At 39.1% G+C, this 18125-nt stretch overlaps 1 protein-coding gene across 6 annotated transcripts in view; it reads right to left on the bottom strand.

The window, feature by feature from the left end:
- Positions 1-18125, bottom strand: part of ARID4B (AT-rich interaction domain 4B) — a 93530-nt gene that overhangs the window by 75276 nt on the left and 129 nt on the right. The window contains exons 1-2 of one of the 6 annotated variants that reach the window (XM_030034330.2): positions 17782-17946; positions 16906-16967 (exon numbers count right to left, since the gene is read on the bottom strand). In XM_030034330.2, the coding sequence (XP_029890190.1) occupies positions 16906-16911 (6 nt within the window). In that variant the 5' untranslated portion in view covers positions 16912-16967; positions 17782-17946. Of the gene's footprint in view, positions 1-16905; positions 16968-17163; positions 17478-17525; positions 17563-17610; positions 17737-17781; positions 17947-18125 lie in introns of those variants that run through there. The other 5 variants (XM_030034332.2, XM_030034331.2, XM_041128338.1 and 2 more) reach the window with 5 other exon arrangements.

Here is an 18125-nt window from a genome sequence, read left to right as displayed (position 1 = left end):
CCTTTTCCAGCAAAACAAATACCAGCTTTACCACTTCTGATATGCGCTGATGTGTGTCAAAACTCAGTCTTCCACCCCCAGGCACTTGTGTGATGTCTCAGACAGGAAGTATGCACATGGTTTCATCTCTGGTTAGAGCTCAACTTACTTATCATAATACTAATTTTAAAAACACACTGTACACAACTCCGCTTGGCAACAATCTGTTCACTTCTTTAGTTTTAAAAGCTCAACTGTTGCAGTCAGTCCCCACTTCCTCTCGACAAATTATCTAGGCCAAAGCTGGCTGCCTTGTCCTCATATTCATTGCTCTGAAATCCTGCAATCTTGTGGCTATTACAGCTGTGGTTTTTTTAGCCTCAAAGGCATCCCATTATAATGGATTAGAATTTCATAATGCATTTTTCTTAGTACTTACAAAAAGACCTGGTAACATAGATTGTAGTTAATACAGTTGCTTATTAGATTTCTGAAATGGCAATATTCATAATGCTTTATCTGTTAAAAGGAACAGATTGAATAAGGCCTTTATATGCAGGAGGGGAAGAGGAGAAATGGGGGCTATTAAAATCAGATACCTTTTTCTTTAAAGTGAGAAATGACTAACATAGTTTCTGCTGTACTTGCAACCCAAAATACATAACTACCTGTATAAGAATCAAAATACGAATGTCTTGTATAGAACTGTATGAGCTAACAAAATAAACAGCAAGAAGCAAAGCATCACAACAGCCCTGAATGCTGCAAAACTGACAGGAAACTCTAAAAAATTAAGTGCTTTAAGACCTAACTGGTACAAAAGTAAGTATATGGCTTCTTTATGTTAGAAATCTAATCCAGCAGAACTGTTCTGAACATAAGTCGCACTTGTTTATTCCTGGTAGCTTTGAATGATGATCAGGATGCAGTTTTGATCATTGTGCAAAGTTAGAAAACCAGTCTAGTAAAAAGGGTTGAACCAATTCAATCCTTTACGAATAAAGCCAGGAATGCTAGGATAAATATTCTAAGATCTCTGCCTACCTGCAGAAAACAAAAAAACGTAGCCATCAAAAATAAATCAAATAAAATGGGTTTAAACAACCGAAGTTCGTGACAGACACTACCTACTGCCAACAGTAGTTCTACATTTCTGAAACTGGGAGGGGGAGGTGTGTGCTGCTACAGGATCACCAACAGTTAAAGAGATAGTGTGTTCTTTCATGCTTCTTTCATGAGTTGAATTAACAACTTACGAGTGTAAAAGAGGAAGGCCTTGGCACTCCAAACTCAAATCTACAGGAATGATACCTGCATAGCAGCCACCACTACCGCAGCAGTTCCATGCAATTCACATCAACTTACGAGTGTAAAAAAGGAAGGCCTTGGCGCTCCAAACTCGAATCTACATGAATGATGCCTCTCCCTGTCCATCCTCCCTTTTGAATCAGTTCTGGTACACCTTTGATTAAAGGCTAAAGTGTTTCAACTCACCAATTCAACAAATAGCTGTTTGCTTCTTTTTACTTTTGCTGAACTAGTTTTCTTCCACTTTAGTGAGTTAAGTAATTTCACTGTAAGATCAAACACCAGAGTTAACAAAGTAGAAGAGGAGAAATCAATGGGTAAACTGGCAGTCTGCCTCAGACTACAACATGAAGTAGCACTCCATAATCATTGTTTAGAATTTGTAAGGTTCTTGCAAAAAAATACAGAAATTTCAAAAACTAGAAAATATTCCTCTTCCCTTCCCCATCATCTCATGTGTGTATGCGATAGCATTTTCTATATTTACCTTTTCATTGCACACTCTAGATTTCTAGTGCCTTTTTTCCCAAATTCTAAAAATTAAATGTATGAAGCCCCTAGCTGGATGAGGAGGATGACATTTACCACACTACTTGGGGTTTTTTTAATTATTTTTTTTTAATAACTAGGTAATCAAGCTAACTATCTCTTCTTCAAATGATTCTCTAAACTGGGTTTCATCCCTGAAAGCAAGTCAGAGGGCATCTAAAGAACAGCTTTCAGTCCAACATCTCCACTAAATCCCTGAAGTGGCCTTAAACTGGCTGAAAGCACTTCAGTACTGGAGTATAGGAAAGGTCAAATGCAAGTTTTTATTCAAAGTCTAATCTACTTGGATAGCACTCAAAAAAACAGTTTATGTTAAGTTTTATATCTACTGCACACTATTTGCAAACAAAGCAGGTATTAGCTTTTCCAGTAAAACATTTTTTCGTATTAAAAAATATTGATTCAGCTGAGCATTCTGTAGGAATAGACTGAGTGTTGATTTTTATAGGAAACTAGCAAAGCACCATTACCACTATATTACAGAACCAAACAAAATAGTTTTGGTTCTTTTATTAATCTTTTTTTGTAAAATAAGAAGTCCAATCCTAAACCGAGAACTAATTTCAAGATGAACTGCAAAAATTTCAGAATTTCCCATAAAATAGACACGGTGGGGATAGTCCTGTCAAAAATAACTAGTTTGGCTTGACATTCCAGGAAGTGTGACATTTAATGACTGGACTACAGAGAACTTGTACCAAGACGATGACCCAGTGTTCAGACAATCTTTAAATGGCCTTCAAGGAGCAGAGATCTACAGTAGAACAAGAAAACTGTCCAGAACCATACAGCTGGACAAGCAAGATTCCTCAGAACAAGTCACTACTTTGCACAGGAAAGGATAAACCTTAACTCCATCAAGTTTAACAGCAATGGCAGACACTAAAGTGCACTGGATCCAGAAAACCTGAGTTTCAGGTTACATCCATAATGGCAAAGAGATCAAAATATGAGAAGACATATTCTTTCAATAGTCTCATGGTCTTGTGTGGATTTAACCTGGTGAGCTCATTAGCACCATTTGACACAGTACATGCACTCAAAAGACACACTACGGTTACAGGAATATGGCTATGTAGACTTCCTCCCCCCTTCACACAGCCTGACATTGCTATTAAAAAAATTCAACTAAAGGAAGGCTAAATATCACTATAAAGATAATTTCAGTCAATTACACCTCTGGCATCTAGTTTCTTCTGCAAAATTCAGACTTGGTGGAGATATAGTCATCTAAGTCCCCATTTCAGTCTATATTAAATTAAAAGCATATAGCACAAAGATATCTTACCTACAGAAAAAGTTCTGTTCTCTCCGCCAACTTGCCTTTTACTTTTCTCCTGCTTTTCCAATAGGTTGTTTTCATCTCACATAAAAGTGTAAGCCTCAGATTCACTAAGATCCAAACACAAGTAACAGAACCTGAAGATGCACTTCAGAACAGTCAAACCAGGCTCTCCTTCACTTTCCAGGGACTTACTCTGCAGAGCTGTCCTCAAGTTTCTCTGCTGGCTTCAGCAGATTTAGCATACACAGACCAACAGTCCTTCTTCCTTTCTAGCTCAGTGCCAGCAGTAACTTTTAAGATTCTCATTTTGCAAACCAGACAAACTCAAACATTTTTCATTTGTTTTGGGTTTTGGACTATCTTTGAATTCACCTAGATATAAACTAATCCCTAGACTTTTCCTTAGGTTTTAGTATAAGCAAATCCTTATTTGGAACATTCTGACAGATCTTCACTTCTGGTCTAAACTAGCCTTTTATTCCTAGTCAGTAGCCTGCTATTCTTTAGTCTCCAGGGGAAAACATTACACAAGACCTAACAAAACACGTCTCATTTGGACAAAACAACTAATACACTTAGAGTGGAATATTTTGGCTTAAAAGTAGTTCGCCTTTATGTTTGGCTTTCCTGGAATTCCCTATGCCACAATTATGCATTTGAAACAGCTAATATAACAGACTAAAACTGGAATGAAATTCAAAGGCAAGCTAGCCAACAAACTGAACCTTTTAAAGAACTGTAGATAATTTCTAGATATTAAAATATACACATATGGGGGGGGCTATATAAATAAATGTTACCCTGACCACTATTACTTTTGCAGCATAAATTTTGGAAAGTAGAGATTAAAATATCATGCTTCATAGGTATATCTATACTGCGCTCTTTGCAATGTATCTGGCATGATACATTCTAGACATATTTTTCAGAAAATTTTCAAAAAAAAAACCCAACAAGCTTGCTTATCTGAAATGTATCTTCAGATCTCCTTAAAAGCAGGCTACAGAACCCACAGCACCTGCAGATCACTGTTCAAAAACCACTGAATTAAAGACACTCACAAGACAGCTTTTGGAGTCAGACACAAGCGAGGTTAAAGAGAAGTGAAGTATTAGCATGACTATACACATACTTGCACTATGCAGAAGCATCCAAGATTCTGAAACAGATTCAAAAGTTTAGTCTGTCACTACTATAAAATGGTCGGTTAAGTCTACAGAAAGCTCCCAGTCAAGAAGAGCAGACAGTAAGTCAGTTAAGACTGTAGCTATATAATCTACATAACCAATTATCTGAGCCTGGGAGAGGAAAGAACATTTTCTGTTAAATCTACTGGTGTTTTCTTACCAGCACCTATTGGGCCACTGTTGACACATAATATATCCACATCCTTACAGAATAAAGATGCCTTAACTAAGCTGGACACTGGATAGCTAGGGCAGCACAGAAATTAGTACAGTGAGTAATTTATCTGAAAAAACTATGGTAAATTATAACTCATGCTGAGCTTTGTACTCTGACAAGCAAACTACTTCCATATTGGCACAGGTATCTCTGCACAACATTGCACTGTAAACTTCCCAAGAGAAGCACCAAGTGAGTGAATCTGAAGTAATCCCAACAAAAATCACAATGCTGCTTTCCCAAATCATAGCACAAGGCAACCCATACCACAAATCAACTCCTGGTTGAACTACTGTGGGTGATGTTAAATTTGAAGAGCCTTGCTGTGGCAAAATATTCTACTGAATAAACTTTGTTTTCACTAATGTAATATTCTGCCAGAAAAATATAGACAATTATTTTTCACAGTACGCTTTTTTTTCAGACAGACAGTTCCTCGAACTGTTAGGTAAATTGTAACTCCCTCCCCCACCCCCCAAGTTGTGAAAAGCCAACAGCTTATCTGCATATCCCACTTTCCCCAGACTAATAGATAGAAAGGCCAGGACTATGTCTTCTGAAGGAGGACGTACATAACTCAGTACAATTTTACATGGTTAAAAGAAAAAAAAACCAAACATGTTACAACTGAAATCTTAAGTCCATAATTCTAATTTTTGCCTTTTTTCCCCATAAAAACTACAGTGTTCCTTAAGAATATTCTTCTATGAGCTAGTTTTACAAGTTTCCTAACTTGTAGGAACACAGTTCATAACTTGTAGAAATCTAACAAATATAAGCACACATACAAACTCCTCTCCCATCTCAACACATTTTCTGAGAATACTACTGACCAAATATTCCTGCGTGGTCAGTAGCAAGGGTATTATAAGAAAACTGATCATTTCTCTTTTTTATCCCTCTCCACAACAGTCTTCCAGAGTTCTTCTCTACCTAAATGTAAGAGTTCAGTATTTAAGCTTTAGGTTTGTGAAAGGAAGTTTTGGGAAAACAGCTAAATATAATCAATATGGCAATTATCCAAACCAGAGATGCAAGCTTTTCCTGTTCAACTAAGTTCCACTATTTGAAAACCCTTTCAAGAATTTTCCATCAGAAAATACCCATAGCAAACCAAGAATACAAGCATTAGAAGTAACACAGATATTAAGAAAAGAGAAATAAGCAGTTGAAGACAAGTTTAAGAGGAGATTGTCAAGTGCTGCATAATTATGAATAGTTTTAACATGTTTTAGACATGCGCTACACAGAAAGTAAAAGTGCCACCATAGTACTATGGGGAATAAGAACAATATACAAGCAGCTAGTATTCAGCTAGGTTACCTTTCAAACGATAAGAAATGAAAGGGCCTAAATTACTTGTTTCATACCTTTTATCCAATTTAACTACCCAGAATGCTTCAGCTTCTTTGGCTACTCATCGCTGCACCTGTTTCTAAAACATCTTCAGCTAGCTTAGCCTGTGACTAATGGCAGCCATTTCCAGGGAGTGGCTATTTAAGGAAAGATCCTTGCTCTGATTCCACAAAACTCTTCCAACATATTAAAAAATAGAGAGTAAAATTTTTGAAGTTGCACAGGTGATATGAGATTCTATTCACTGCTTTCAAGTGTGCTGAAACTATTCTGTAAAGCCCAGTTTTTTTCTTAAAAGTCTTTAAGCCTCTTATACTAAAACCTTCATTTTTTTAGCCTCTTTTCAAAAAGTAACATTTAGGATTACTAAAGTGAAAGAGAAGAAGTCTATCCAAGTTTTACTTGATAGTCTTCTGTACATCAACAATTCTACTGTTACTTTCCACATGAAACCTCGTTCTGTTCTCAAAAGTTCAACAAGACCTCCCAAGAGGTCTTCAGTACCCAAGACAATGCAGCATTCTCACAATGCCTGTCAATAAAATAACAGCGTCTCTGTCAAATCAGCAGGTTACAGTATCAACTACATACAAAATTCTAATTAATTATAGTTTTATGATCAACATTTTTTTCCCTAAGCCTAAGAAGATAATTGAAGAGAAATTCTGAAATACGCAGCTTAAAGAATAAACATAATCTTCCAATACTACCATAAGACTGATCAGCCCACTGTAGTATTTGCTTTCGCAGAAATATTGTGCATCACCACTGCTAGAAGCAGAATACCCAGCTAGAGTTCACATTGGCCTTTCAAAGCAATTGATGTGTGCCCACATACTCGTTCGTGTACTTGGCTGGAATGTTGTTTCAGTGGGCACAAAAGCTGTATTAAGAGAAACTGCCAGACAAAAGAAAATATGTTGCAGTTCATTTAAGACTAAGGAGTTTTCCTGTAGTCTCTTTTGCAGATGGCATTTAAGTATTGCAGTCTATTTTTTTCTTCCCAAGTTTAAATCTGAGCAAGCAAAGTAACAATATCCAGCTATAGCAGTAAGATAGCGAAGTTCTGAAACTGTATCTGGAAATGTCTGGAATCAAGCACCTGAAGGATTGTTTTTTTGGTTTGGGTTTTGGTTTTGGTTGGTTTGTTTTTTGGAGGGGGGGTTCTTTTTGGTTGTTTTTAAATACATATTTCTATAAAGACCATAAAAGCTGATTTGCTTCCTCAAAATTCCAACTAAATAAATACAATATACACATCTAGAGAAACTTGATCAGGCCAGCTTAAGTATCATGACTGATTTTTATTCCACATAATAGATGCTATGTTTGATATTTATTGTCAAACCATAATTAAGATTTTATTATAACATTTCAAATGTTCAATTAAGTGCTGTTGAACAACAAGTTATTCCAGTCAGAAACAGGTAGGATTGCTCTTTATTTTAATGCAAAATAGAGTAAGTATAATTTTACTGAACTGAAATCAGTGCTACTGAAGAGATATAAATTACAACATTCCACTCATTTAAACCTGACCTACTACCACTTGAGTTGCTATCTAGATGCTACAGATGCCATGTACATTACCAGTGAAAAAAGTCTGTCATAGCAGGACATACATCCATCTCTCTTACCATTGATATACTATTATTATGCTGTCATCAACAGAGGATTTTTCTTACTATGTAGAATGTAACAAAAGCAACTCATTCACTTTACTTGCCTCTAAAAACCTGAATCACCCTACACTGTAAGTATACATACAAATATATACTCTGTATTATCTGAGAAAAGTCAATGTATGAAATAAACGATTTATTTTAATACAGTGAAATATGTTTATCTTATCAATCCAAACATTTTGGCTAGCATCAGACAAAGTAAACTGAAATCAGAGTATCTGCTCAATAGCCAAAGAATTACCAACAAAGAAAAACTGAATTACTGCAGACAGACATCTAATATACATACTAATATTTTCTGGAACTTAATGTTAAATTATTCCAAGGAATGCAGTTAAAACAGCAGCCTCAGCAGCCCAATTCCAAAATGGATCAAGAATAACAGAATATATTTGAAGTGTGACTCTTTGCAGGTTCCAGCCCATATATCCAATACTGTCCATCAACAGGTAACATCATCTTTTGTACTACTTGATTTTTAGGAATGTAAAAGCTGCACTAGTAATCTGTAAGTAAAGGAATGAATCCAAGCTTTAACGTCTTTTAAATTGTCCAACATTGCAGGAAAATAGGCATGAAATTCTGCAAAGAAGACAAAGACACTGCACAGTTACCCAAATCATGTTCTATGGGTAAATGTATGTGGATTGTCATTATAAAGTTCTGGAAGAGCACCTCAGAATAAATCTGCATTCACAAAATGGAAATTACTTCAAGTTGAATTATTGTCTCCATTTTTGTCTCTGTTTCAGGCAGCAAGGTATTGGTACATATCATACCCTAATTTTTAAACTCTAGGGCAGTCTTACTTATGCTAAAGTACTACACCATCTCCCTTGATGCACATCGAGCATGACAACCTTCTAAAGAAATTCAAGTGGAAATTTATAAAATTATTGCTATGTTTTCAAAAATGCTTTTATATTTATGGAAGCACAAAGATTAAGAATTATATATATTTTATTTCTAAGTTTAGTGATGTAATTTGAAGTAACATTAATTTAATATTACAGCAACATCTGTCTTTCAATAAGCAGTGCAGCAAAAGAAGTTAAAAAGGGAAAACGCATATACCATTAGAAATTCCTGAATTCTGAAATGCTGGTATAACGTACTCATTTCCAAAATGTTTCAACCCCTTATTATTTCTCCCAGGAAAAGAAGTTACATTAACTTAAGTGTCACAGCATTAACAAAAAGATTAAGCTAACACTCTTTCACTTAAACACGCGTACAGGATATTGGAAAGTCTATCTTCCACCACTATAAATTAATTTAAAGCATTCTTTGTGATCTTAGAAGAATGTATTCTACACTTATCTTTAAGAAAACATGAAGTGAACTATTTTAAATGTACAAATAAGAGATTTAGCACTTGCAATCTGCTGTTGAGAGGATAGCTGAAAATCTGAAGAAAAAAAATTGTCACAGTGGATCAGGTTGCCCTGCCACAAACGGAAACACTTTCTTCAGATCAGAAAAGAATGTGAAAAAAACCAAACAAAAAAAATACTCCCTATTACATTACTTATTACCAGCTGAAACCTTGCATCAGATACACCTGGTTCTGAGTTTTGCTGAAGTCAAATCCCATTTCCCTGCCCTTAGAAGGACGGTGTAAACAATGAACAATAATATTAGAACAACTTCTAAGAGGGAAAAGGGAAAGGATCCCAGACAAAGGCTCAGTGAGAACCCCAGTTCTTGGAAAGGAAGGTAACAAATGTCATCCAAACTTTTGCATTAAGTTTCTGGTAATAAGCAGAAAGTGTTGTACATCTTACTCTACTATCTCCAGCTGGCATTAACTCCTGACTGTCACTGGGTCTCCACTAATCTACCCATAAATATTTGGGCCTTCTTAACACACAAAGAATCGAAAGCTTGACTTCTATTCCCTTTGATTTCCTTATCAAAGTAAGAGTGATGCAATTTCTCCCCAATTTATTGTTTCTGACTGTTTTAATTTGGAATAAAGGTAGCACAATTGCTTAATTCTTCCACCCATTGGTAAAAACACCTATTGTCAGAATGTATACGTAAGTATTAGTTACATGAAGATTGTCACCTTTACAGCACAGAAATCTAGTATTTATAAATATTCTTCTCCAGAAAACATTAACGCCAACTGTTTCTCTAGTTTGGGGGGAAAAAGACGTTGTCTTGGTATTCTTCCAAAGTATTGAATAAGAACTTGGGGGAGGAGAGGAAGCAAAGCGTATGTTGGCCTCCTTAAAAAATACTTCAAATACTTTCCTTTTTGAGTCTAATACCACATCTTCTTTAAAACCTCTCCATCTTTTGAACTTGAAATCAATGTTTATCATACCAAAAATTAAATTTTATTTGTCACCTTCAAGTCACAGCATCAATTCCATTTAATCTTTACACTCAACACCACCTAGAAAACACGGACTTCAAACCTATAGAAAAGTGCAGCGTTCTGGCTAGCAGTCAAGCCTAGAAAAACCTCTATGGCAATTTCACCTGCAGACAGTTTACAAAATGTTTAGCCTAATGACTGCAAACTGCTAACTTGGCAGAGGGATGGGGAAGAACGCGTGTTCACAAGCAGTTTAAACCAATCCAAATCAGTCTCGGTGTACTTCTGCTTTCCTCTCCTTTCTTCCTCCACCCCAATCATAGGGATCAGCCAAGTCAAGGACTGGCTGCAACTGAAGAGTATATATATCTGATCGTTGTTGAGTTAATTTCAGTTTGATTAGGTCCACCTTGGGACCACACAAATGGACTGCTGGCACAAAACACAACAAGAAAAAACAGCGAGGAGTGGAAGAAAGAGACAAGACTGCATTCTTCCATGACCATACAAACTTAATTTGACAAACTACTTTAGAAACCAAATCCTGTGCTGTAGGTTGTTGGGGGGCAAACCAACAGATTAAACAATGAGAAGAACAGCAAACTCACTCTTCTGCCCAAGAACGGTGTTATTCACCAGTCAGTCCAGCCTGAGTGATCTGCTCTGCAACAGAGCTCTATAGATGTTTGCATTCATGCTTAGCTTAAATGACAACTGATGAATGCTGTCTCCAAATAGCGCACTCTTTAAGGTGGTCTGCAGATGTCACCATCAAAGACTACATAATTTGGGAGCTCTGGATGCTAAAGGTCTTTTCCTTGGCATACTGACTACCCTCTTCACTCCAGAGCACATACAGGCTCAAAGACAACAGCAATGGGAGCAAGTAACTCCAGGTTAACTGGAGATGACTACTGCTTTTGCTGACAGTAAGGAAAATACCTTCTCACAGTTAGGTACTACAGTGTTTCTGCTTAGCTCATAAAAAAATCTTCATAGTGCTCCCCACAGGTTCAGGAAACCCCAAAATAGTACTCCACATTCAATTAATTAATATACACTCACTCAGGAAGTCACTGTCACACAGTGGTTGCACATAATGCAGGCAGGTCACCTGAGTCCTAGTTTTCTACAGGTAACTCAGCAACACCCTCCACCACCCTGCTCTGACAGTCTCACAGCTGCCTTTCCAGAGCTTGCTTACAAACACTTCTTGCTAAACAGGTCATGACTGCTTTATATGCTGCCTTCCAAGCCAACAAAAAAAAAAAAAAAAAAAAAAAAAAGGCACAATAGTGCTTTATTCAATTTCTTCCCTGGTTCAAACTAATCTTCAGAAGGAAAATAGATGTCTTGTCAACTACAGAATATCAAAGCGGCTTGCTGTCTTTTCCATAGTTGAATTCCCTGAAATATGCTCTCATCTGGTCATCCCATGTTAACAAAAAAAAAAAAAGAACAAAAAAAACCCAAAGCCAACCACCCAGATTTCTGACTTTCTATCAAAACCTTTTAAAATAATTATTCTAACACTTATTAAATCACTAACATTTAGTTTATGCATAAGGCTAAACAATTTTCCTTAGTTCCCTGGAGGCCTTCTGAAATCTTCTAGAAGTCTTTAAAAATCCATTCCATGCACACAGAAGCAAATATCCAGTAAGTGGTAGTAAGCACAGTAACTGGACAACTAAATCGGAAAGGCAGAAAAGAAGTATTTGTTACTGAAGCACGTCAACTAAAAAGCAAGCAGCATACAAGCCCTGACTTACCAACATTTCTCAGCTGTGACCCAAATCATACTTAAGGCAAAACAGTTCAAGATCCATGTTTATTCCGATTTGTACATTTCTGTAAAAACAGCTGAAGTGCCTACTGTAGTAAGTAGAACAGCAGAGAACCTACTATTGCATTTCACACCAGGTTAACTACTTTCAAGTTAAGTATGAACTGATAATTAATCTAGCATTTGGCTGCCTCTGTATCACACAAAGATACCAAGTAAATTCAAGCTCTAGGTATTTCTGTAAAATGTTACTTTTTTCAAATGAGGAAATCTCAATCTCCCTTTATTTTTAGTCTTCAGCCTATTACAAAAGCATATCTTTCTAAGGAAAATGTGTGTATCTGTAGGACTTAAAACAAAAATTTGAAATCAATTTGCGACAACAGTATCATTTCCACCCTTCTCAAAGTTAGCCCCTTTTTTTCAGTTTACGTGACCAGCGAAGCAGTCAGATTAAGTATCTGACAGTGACTGTAAAGCTTAATGCCTCAAAACCATTGCATTTTGTTTTGAAAGGCTTCTCAACTACAATGCAGAGTTTCTTTGAAAACACAGACACACAACGTGTATCACAGCATGCTTCTGCACTACATGTATACTTGTTTCAGATTACAAAGTGAACTGAACAACCACCTCACAGTGTTCTAGTGAAGCTATGCATATTCATTATTTTGTCTACTAACATTTTTCTTAGACAGTATCCTGATACAATAGTCATGCTGCTGTAAGAGCACTGATCCAAAAACCCTTCACCAACTTTGAAGATAATAATACAGGCAACTGAACTTTTCTAATGCTCATAGTTTATTACAACTGTAGTCTTCTCAGCCTAACACAGCCTTTTTTCCACTAGGTGGTCTAATTAACTTTGAGTTCTTATCAACACACTCAGCTACTGAACAGTCACATACTAAACATGCAGATTTAACTTCAAGACTTCCATGTTGTTTAGCCACTGTAAAATATACTAAGATTGGCATTTCAAAAGTGCAAATAACCAATTTCAAAGTAACATAGATTATTCCAACATGACTTGTAATTGCTTGGTGCAAGTGGTGTTTGCTTTCCTTTCTACATAATTATGCAAGCATGAGGAAGTCAATAACTGCCTCTGATCACTTGTTCAAACTGGAACATCAGGACAGAATTTAAGAAAATAATTTTTCATAATGCAAAAACAAATGACAGGGGAAAACCACCTCTTAAGACTTACCTGTTCTCCTACCTCCAGCACAAAAAATACTCTAATGGTATTCTTCCTTTATAAATCTCCATTCCTGCTGTAATTCAAATAGTTAACCAGAAAGTGAAAGGTCACTACATTCCATGACTGGTTTCCAGCCTGCATAAGAGCAATAGGACTTTCAGCTGACTTGTGCTCGAAGTTGGAAATTAGCGACTGAAAAGTTTACCAGATATTTCACTTTTGTCCTCTGCCATACTGGCAGAGAATACGAGCAACAGGCTGACTGGCTTTAAAGGAAAGCAGTTAGAGCATCAGTGTGTACTAGTGATCTCTGTGGAGAGCTAGAGAGGTCACTAGGAAAGACTACTGAAACCAAAATGTAAATTCAGGATGAATTAAAAACAGAATAAAAATCCAGCATAAACTGTACACACAGCTTCCTTAATTTGTTAGTGTGGCAGCTTTGAGCTAGCACTCAGGAACATCTAGGGCTACCAACCAGAAATATCTACAACCATTAAATATTTTGTATTTTATAGGCTGAAAAACTTTAACATACAAATAGCGTCAAAACATTTAAACAAGCATTTCAGATCACTTAATTCATAGTGCATTGCTCTAGCTTCTGGGACATCCACTATTTTTATCTCCAGCCAGCAGTGAACTTTCTAACTACAGTGGGTATACTACCCTCATTCACATATTTAAATAGCAAGCAAATGCCGCGATACATATTCAAAATCTCAGAGGCTATTTACAATAGTTCTTGGTACAAATCATTGGTGAAACCGAACTTGTATTTCTTTTTTTCTTTAAAAGCAGAGACTCTGCTTTCCTGGAGTTTATTTCCCAGCTTTGGGGAAAAAATAAAAACAAGTTATAATAATGTTTTTATATATATTGCTACCTACTTAGTAGGTAGTAATCTGATGGTATGCAATTAGTTTTTAAATAATCAAACAGATTCTACATGCTTTCAAAGCATACTTAATGTGAAAAGACCTTATGCAGAAGCTGCCCAAGTTAAACAAAACAGCTTCACTGCAACATACGAATTGTCCTAGCCATTATCTATACAACTGTATTAACTACTATCAGAGGTCATTCAACACAGGAAAAAGCCTGATTTAGTAGAACATCACAATAACAAGCACAATTATGTTAAGACTTGAATACTTCTTGTACGACATATTTCAAGATATTTCAAGACTGCCTTCAAGTGGTCTTTGCAGTCCACGGGAGGACTACTTAATAGGCTAAAGTTACTAATTTATACAAGGGACTTTATTTACTTGGATTAAGTTGGGTTACTGCTGGGAGAACAATTACATCAACAGCTTTGGAGGTGGTAATCTCTTAGCAGGCAGCACACCTCTCTTGTCTCAGAGGGTTCCGAAATGCAAGAGCATGAGTGACTTAGAGCTTTCTATCAATACGCCTTGGCACTCTTCCTAAATATACCTCACTGTGTTTTACAAAGAATGATAAACATTCTATCCATACTACACAGATGGGAAAAATGAGTCAGTAAAGCTAAATGAGTTGTTCAAGTTCACCCGGAGAGACAAAGATACTGACAAGGAATCCAGTTCTAATGCTCTGTGCACCGGAATACACAACCCTCTGCACATGAAAGAATGACCAAGGCATAAATCAAAAACAGAGGCCTCAATCGTGCAGTCAGCAGCAAGTCTGCAGTCAGCAGACTCAAAGTAAGACTAGGCCTTAAAGCATTAAATTCTCTACATGCTGAAGTGTCCTTGAGGCATACTCTTTCAATAACTTACAAAATAAATGCACACAGATATACAGTCATATTTAAACAGTATCTTGATCTAGTATAGTCAATGTTACCTTGTGGTGATACGAACAGAAAGCTAATAATTCTCTTAAGCACTCTCCGTTACTGCTTCTTATTGGACTAACTTGTATCCTTGTAAGCTTAGAAAATAAATTACAAATTTAAGCCAGGCAGAAAGACTGATGCACTGTATTACTCCTAAAATCTTAAAAAAACACTCTTGGTTAGACTGTTGAATCTTAGAAATTTCTTTTCAGCTACAATTCTGTTAAAAGTTTCACTGTAATAACTAAAGTGTCAGTGTAATGACTTACAGATTAACCTCACTTAACATTACAGGGCACAGTAAATAAAGCATTGGGGAGTTACCTCAAGCATATGTAAGTTTAACCCTACACACATACAAATCGCAAAAACTGCAGGCTTAAACTTAGCATTTGAACACCCTGACAGAATTAATCCAGATTTAAAAAGTAAATAAAAATGCAATAGTAGCACAAACCTTATCAAAGAATAAGTAAGCTGGGAGCTTTTTTTTTTTAATATGGCTCTATTAACAGGTTTCTGTATTTGCTACTTTAAATGTAAGCATTTGTTATATGTTCAATTCAGCCTGAAGTGGGTCTCTATCACTATTTCACAGAACACTTTGCATTCCACTTGTGATTCGACCTCCTCATCCTCCCAACTGTCTATCTACATATTTATATGGCTCTATAACCACAGTATCTGAACCTAATCTCTATGGTAACTGTAAGATTTGTTTACACGGAAAAAGAGTATTAGAAATGTATGCAAATTTAGCTGTCATTTAAATAAGTGGTTTTCCTTCTGGGGGAAAAAAAGCTCCCTATACTGCCTCCTATTTCTCTTGCTTCCATCTCCTGTATCCCCACCAGGCAATGAGCCACATTTGGAAAGCTCCATATCATACTACTTCAACAGCCTGTTGTTGTAAATTCATAAATAGGTTACTTTTAATGAGAAAGATGTGTGCAGTATTTTAGATCTTAACACTTGTTAAAGAAAGATCAGAGGGAGGGCAATTAAAACATCATTTTTTAAAAGATACTGTCATTAAGTCACCAAAGTAAAAAAAACATGCTAAACCTTTAACAGCTGTACAAAAAGACTTAGTTTGCTGCTCAGCAATTCAGATCAATCTAGAAATTAAAACAGTCCATATCATTTACCATTTCCAACAGTGAATATAGTACTAGGTACACATTTTACATAATACTCATTCACAGACAGTAGGCACAACTCTGATAGTGCAAGACCCCACATACAGACTGCTCTTTTTTATTAATAAATACCAAAGAGATGATGTATCACAGGTTTGTAACAATTATTTTTTATAAGATTTACGGTATTTTGAAATGAGATTTACTGCAGCCCAGCAGGAGTGAGAGCTGAATTACATGGGGGTCATGGTAACATAAACAGCTGTTTGAGCGAGACATATCAGCAAAATGATTAAAAAAAAAATAACAAACCCAATTGTTAAAAACTACTTTTAGGTACACTGATCTTTGCCACACGCAGAAGAAATCATTCTATTCCACCAATCCGATTTTTTTTCTATTATACTTGCATAATACATTGAAAATAAATAGTCTAGAAAGGCCTAAGAGAAGAAAAATGAGCGACAATGAGGTATGTGAATACTACAGAGCACTAAGAAGAAAATTAGAACCTGTTTGAAAATCCTTCTGCACCTTACAGCAATCATTTCACTGCAGAGAATCTCTTACATGCACCTTCCCTGATCATATCAAGATTATTCATTCAACAAAACTCCTATTAACAAATAGAAAGTAAGTAAATCTACCGTGTACCCTCTATTCAAGTAAACGCGGTTGTATAGCCAGCATTTCCCCTGCAACGTTACTTTCTCAAGCAGGGCGACTGTCCCCTGCTCCTCCATGAAGCAAGCTCAGCCCAGGCAGCCATGTCCTTATTCTCCTACAAACAATGTTTCTGAAGGAGAACAACCCCCCCACTCAGCGAACTTAACAGTTTTTCCCCCAGCGTAACGCGGCGGAGCAAAGCCTGCCCCACCGTCAGCAAACGAGCTAAGGCACCGAAACACAGCAGCGGGGGCGAAGCAGCCCGCAGTCTGGATCTGCACCAGCACCGAGCCTCGCACCGGGGTCGGGACAGATGGACTGACAGATAGGACAGCATTTCTTCGTGCAACCCTCCCTTCCTTCCCCTCCCAGGCACACAAGCGAGTGTTTTACCTTCATGATGAGCTCAGGCTGCGGTAAAAGCCTCGATAGGGGCTGAGCGGCCGAGGCTGGACCTGGAATTTAAAACAAAGCGCTAAGGCACCGCACCAGCCGCTCGCACCGAGCGGGGGGAGGGGAGGGAGGGATCGGGGTGGGGGCGCCGGGCTCCTCCCGAAACTCCCCCTTTCCTTCCCCGGATCCCCCCTTTCTCCCCGGTTAACCCCCTCCCCTCTTTCCTCGGCCGCTGCTTCCCCTCCAGCTCCCACACACCGCGGCTTCCCCTACACTCGCTGCCATTGACGCCATTTCTGTCAGAGGAGGAGAAACTTGCCACAACAACAACCCACCCCCAGCCTCCTCGGCTGCCGCGGGGTGGGGGGGGGAGGCGTCCCCGGCTGCCTCCCCGGGGCGCTGCGCCCCCTCCCCAGGCGCCAAGCGGCGGGAGGGGACCCGCGGGGGTCCCAGCCCTGGGACCACTCCCCCTCCCCACTTTACCGCGGGGAGCCGGAGAGAGGGAAGAGGGAGAGAGGAGGAAGGGAGGCTCTTCCTCCATTGTAGAAGGAAGAGTGCCTGTGTGCGCGGCGGGGGAGCGGGGTGTCGGTAGCAGCCCCCCCCCCGACACACACACACACGCTTTTTTTGTAGGGGCTGCGGCTCCGGATCGCGGCGGCTCCTCCTCTCCCCCCCCCCCCCCCCCAAATAAAGGAAAGCGCTGACTCCGCGGCAGGAGTTTCAGCAGCAACAGCCGCAACTCCCCGGCTCGGCGCAGCGGGTCCGGGCGGGGGGAGGGAGGGAGGGCGGGAGGCGGCGGAGGGGAAGAAAAGGAAGAAGAAGAAAAGAAGGGAGCGGGGACGGGGAGGGAGGGGGGCGGGGAGAAAGGGGCCCGACCTGCTCGGCGGGGACACGGAGCGTGTGTGTGTGGAGGAGGGGGCTCCGTCCCCTCCCGGCGGAGGGGGCTGGAGAAGCCGCCGGTCCCTCCTGCACGCAGGCGGCACCCGATCCCCCCCCCCCCCGCCCCGCCGCTGGGTGTTTGGGGGGGGGGGGGAAGGAGGATCGGCGAGTCCCGCCGCAGTCTCGCTACGAGGAGAAAAACAACCGCCCCCCTCCCCCCCCGCACGCACGCCCCGCCGCCGCCGCCGCCCGGCCCCGCGCCCCCCCCCGAGGCCCCGCGCCGCCTCCCCGCCCGCCGGCGGCGCTGCCGGTGGAGGCGGGGGGGGGGGCTCCTTCTCCGG

The sequence above is a fragment of the Aquila chrysaetos genome, chromosome 13 (assembly GCF_900496995.4).
Source record: "Aquila chrysaetos chrysaetos chromosome 13, bAquChr1.4, whole genome shotgun sequence".
In the NCBI taxonomy this organism is placed as follows: Eukaryota; Metazoa; Chordata; class Aves; order Accipitriformes; family Accipitridae; genus Aquila; species Aquila chrysaetos.
Note: the sequence above shows the minus strand (reverse complement) of the source record. Positions and strands in the feature narration are given on the sequence as shown.